Here is a 2,717-nt window from a genome sequence, read left to right on the forward strand (position 1 = left end):
TGATTTTAGTTAAAGTTTTGGTAATTTCTAAAAAGTATTAGTTTTTGCTTTTTAGAAATGTCTAGTTTGCATTAATATTTTTCACTAGTTGTTATGTTTTCCGTTTTTATTTTATTTTAACTTAATTTTTTAGTAGTTTTGTCATTTTTATTAATTTCTTATCAATATTTCCATATAGTGTCTATGAAAATTAAGTAGTTTTTTTTTGTTGCATTTTAGTAATTTTGTTGCATTTTTGTTTTTTAGTTTTTAATTAATTTAATATTTAGAATGAGTTCATTTTTTGTTATGTTTTTCTATTTTTTGGAGTTTTAGTAATTTTATCATGCTTTTTTTTCTACTTTTTTTATAAATATATCTGGGGTTTTTTTCAGTTTTAGTTATTTAAAATGGGAAATGTTGCTTTGGCAATTATCTGAAATAAAATAACTTAACGTTTTTAAATATTTAATTTAATTTAATGTTTATTTTATTTCAAGTAACTCAAATGTTTTTATGGTTTTAGTTAACAATAATAGCCCTGGGTCACAGCTGGATCTGTTATAGTGTGTCAGAATGCTGGGAAGAGTTTGTATCATTTATTTTGACACAATAGATGCAGTGACAGTCAGAAACAAGTGTATCGCATCTAGAGGTCATGAAGATCAAACTGGACTGTTGAATAAACAATAAAAGGAAGACTTAGACTAGTTAGAAGAGCAAATGAAATGAATGGTGGCGGTGTCTCTCCTCAGATCCACACGTCTCTCATAAACGGCCGACCCAGCGCAGATGATCTGACCCCAGAGCTGCTGGAGTTCACCTCTGCTCGCTTCATCCGGCTGCGTCTGCAGAGGATCCGAACGCTCAACGCCGACCTCATGACCCTCAGCTACCGCGACCCCAAAGACGTGGACCCCATCGTCACCCGGCGGGTACGGAGCACCGCTTTAAACTTTTATAGATGTAGTGCCATGTTCTCAGATGGCTGTACAATGAAATGATCACCAGGCTTACATTTATGTATTCGGCAGATGCTTTTATCCAAAGGGACTTGCATTGTGTACAAGGTGTTCAGTTCATGCATTTCCTGGGAATCGAACCCATGACCTTGGTGTTGCTTGCGTTATGTTGTTCTGTTTGAGCTACAGAAATGCTCGTGTAACATGGTCTTTAAGTAATCATTTTAAGTATTTTATATATTTGTGTGTGTGTGTTTGAGTGTGTGTGTGTGTGTGCGCATGTGTTTAAAGTGAGTGTGTGTGTGTGTGTGAGTGTGTGTGTGCGTGTGTTTAAAGTGAGTGTGTGAGTGTGTGTGCGTGTGTTTAAAGTGAGTGTGTGTGTGTGTGTGTGTGTGTGTGCGCGTGTTTAAAGTGAGTGTGTGTGTGTGTGCGTGTGTGTGTGTGTGTGTAGTGTGTGTGTGTGTGTGTGTGCGTGTTTAAAGTGAGTGTGTGTGTGTGTGTGTGTGCGTGTTTAAAGTGAGTGTGTGTGTGTGTGTGTGTGTGTTTACAGTGAGTGTGTGTGTGTGCGTGTGTGTTTAAAGTGAGTGTGTGTGTGTGTGTGTGTGTGTGTGTGTGTGTGTGTGTGTTAAAAGTGTGTGTGTGTGTGTGTGTGTGTGTGTGCGTGTTTAAAGTGAGTGTGTGTGTGTGTGCGTGTGTGTGTGTGTGTGTGTGTTTAAAGTGAGTGTGTGTGTTTGAGTGTGTGTGTGTGCGAGAACTTATAAAATTTATATAACTTATAATTTAAAAAAATTAAACATTATTTATAAATTACATACATTTGAAATATTCAAACATTCATATTAAATATTTATATAACGTGATTTTTAAAAGTATCTTCAAGATGTTTCATCATATACATAAATTATTAATAAATTACAATTTTGTAAATTTATATTCATTTTAAATATTCATATTAAATATTAATATAACATTTTTATAAAGCGGAGAGTTCCGGTGCTTGACTCTGATTGGCTGAGCCGCGTTCGAAGCTGTTGTAAATGACGCTACAAAGTAACACACACCTTTGTTTACGTTTGTGTGTTGCTCGGCAACCACTTTGTAGCAACCACAACTGTTTCTGAGGAGCTACATTGTTTGGTGGAAGAATACTGTGTTTATTAATATCATTACACTTTATTTGCTCTGTTTTATTTTGTGAAACCTTACTATGTGTATGGAATAACCGTTTTATAAAAGTAGTAATCCCCGTGAAGCCGTGGTTCACAGTGAATTTATAACAGCTAAGAGGGTTTACTCCGCTTCGAGTCGTAACGAACAACGCCCCTTAGCTGTTATACATTCACTGTAAACCACGGCTTCTTGGGGCTTGTAGCTTTATTAAAAGGTACTTCAAGACATGGTCCTCTTTTGTTAATAGAGTAATAGCTGAAGTGAAGGACTAACTCTGTCCTGCTCTGGTTTGCAGTATTATTACTCCATCAAGGACGTCTCGGTGGGCGGGATGTGTATCTGTTATGGCCACGCCCAGAGCTGCCCCTTGGACCCTGTTACCAAGGTAACTAACAACAAACACCATCCCATTGGAACTCAAGCTGTCAATCAAATATAAACTGAAGCCCCGCCTCCCCAAAGTCGCTATAATTGTGCCTGCTGTCGTAAAAATGAAGATCACTTGAATAAAGCGATATTTTCTTTTTTGCATAAACACTATGTATGAGGATGTGTGTGTGTGTGTGCGTGTGCGTGTGTGTGTGTGTGTGTGTGTGTGTGTGTGTG

General features: G+C 37.1%; 1 protein-coding gene across 1 annotated transcript in view; it reads left to right on the top strand.

Annotated features, from left to right (window-relative positions):
• The first annotated feature begins 707 nt into the window (after positions 1 to 707).
• The window catches only part of LOC107575773 (laminin subunit alpha-1-like), a 31,778-nt gene continuing 29,768 nt past the window's right edge, over positions 708 to 2,717 (top strand). The window contains exons 1-2 of the mRNA XM_016262105.1: positions 708 to 914; positions 2,407 to 2,496. Of these exons, the coding sequence (XP_016117591.1) occupies positions 708 to 914; positions 2,407 to 2,496 (297 nt within the window). The remainder of the gene's footprint in view (positions 915 to 2,406; positions 2,497 to 2,717) is intronic.

This window comes from Sinocyclocheilus grahami, unplaced genomic scaffold (assembly GCF_001515645.1).
Source record: "Sinocyclocheilus grahami isolate Dianchi unplaced genomic scaffold, SAMN03320097.WGS_v1.1 scaffold2881.1, whole genome shotgun sequence".
In the NCBI taxonomy this organism is placed as follows: domain Eukaryota; kingdom Metazoa; phylum Chordata; class Actinopteri; order Cypriniformes; family Cyprinidae; genus Sinocyclocheilus; species Sinocyclocheilus grahami.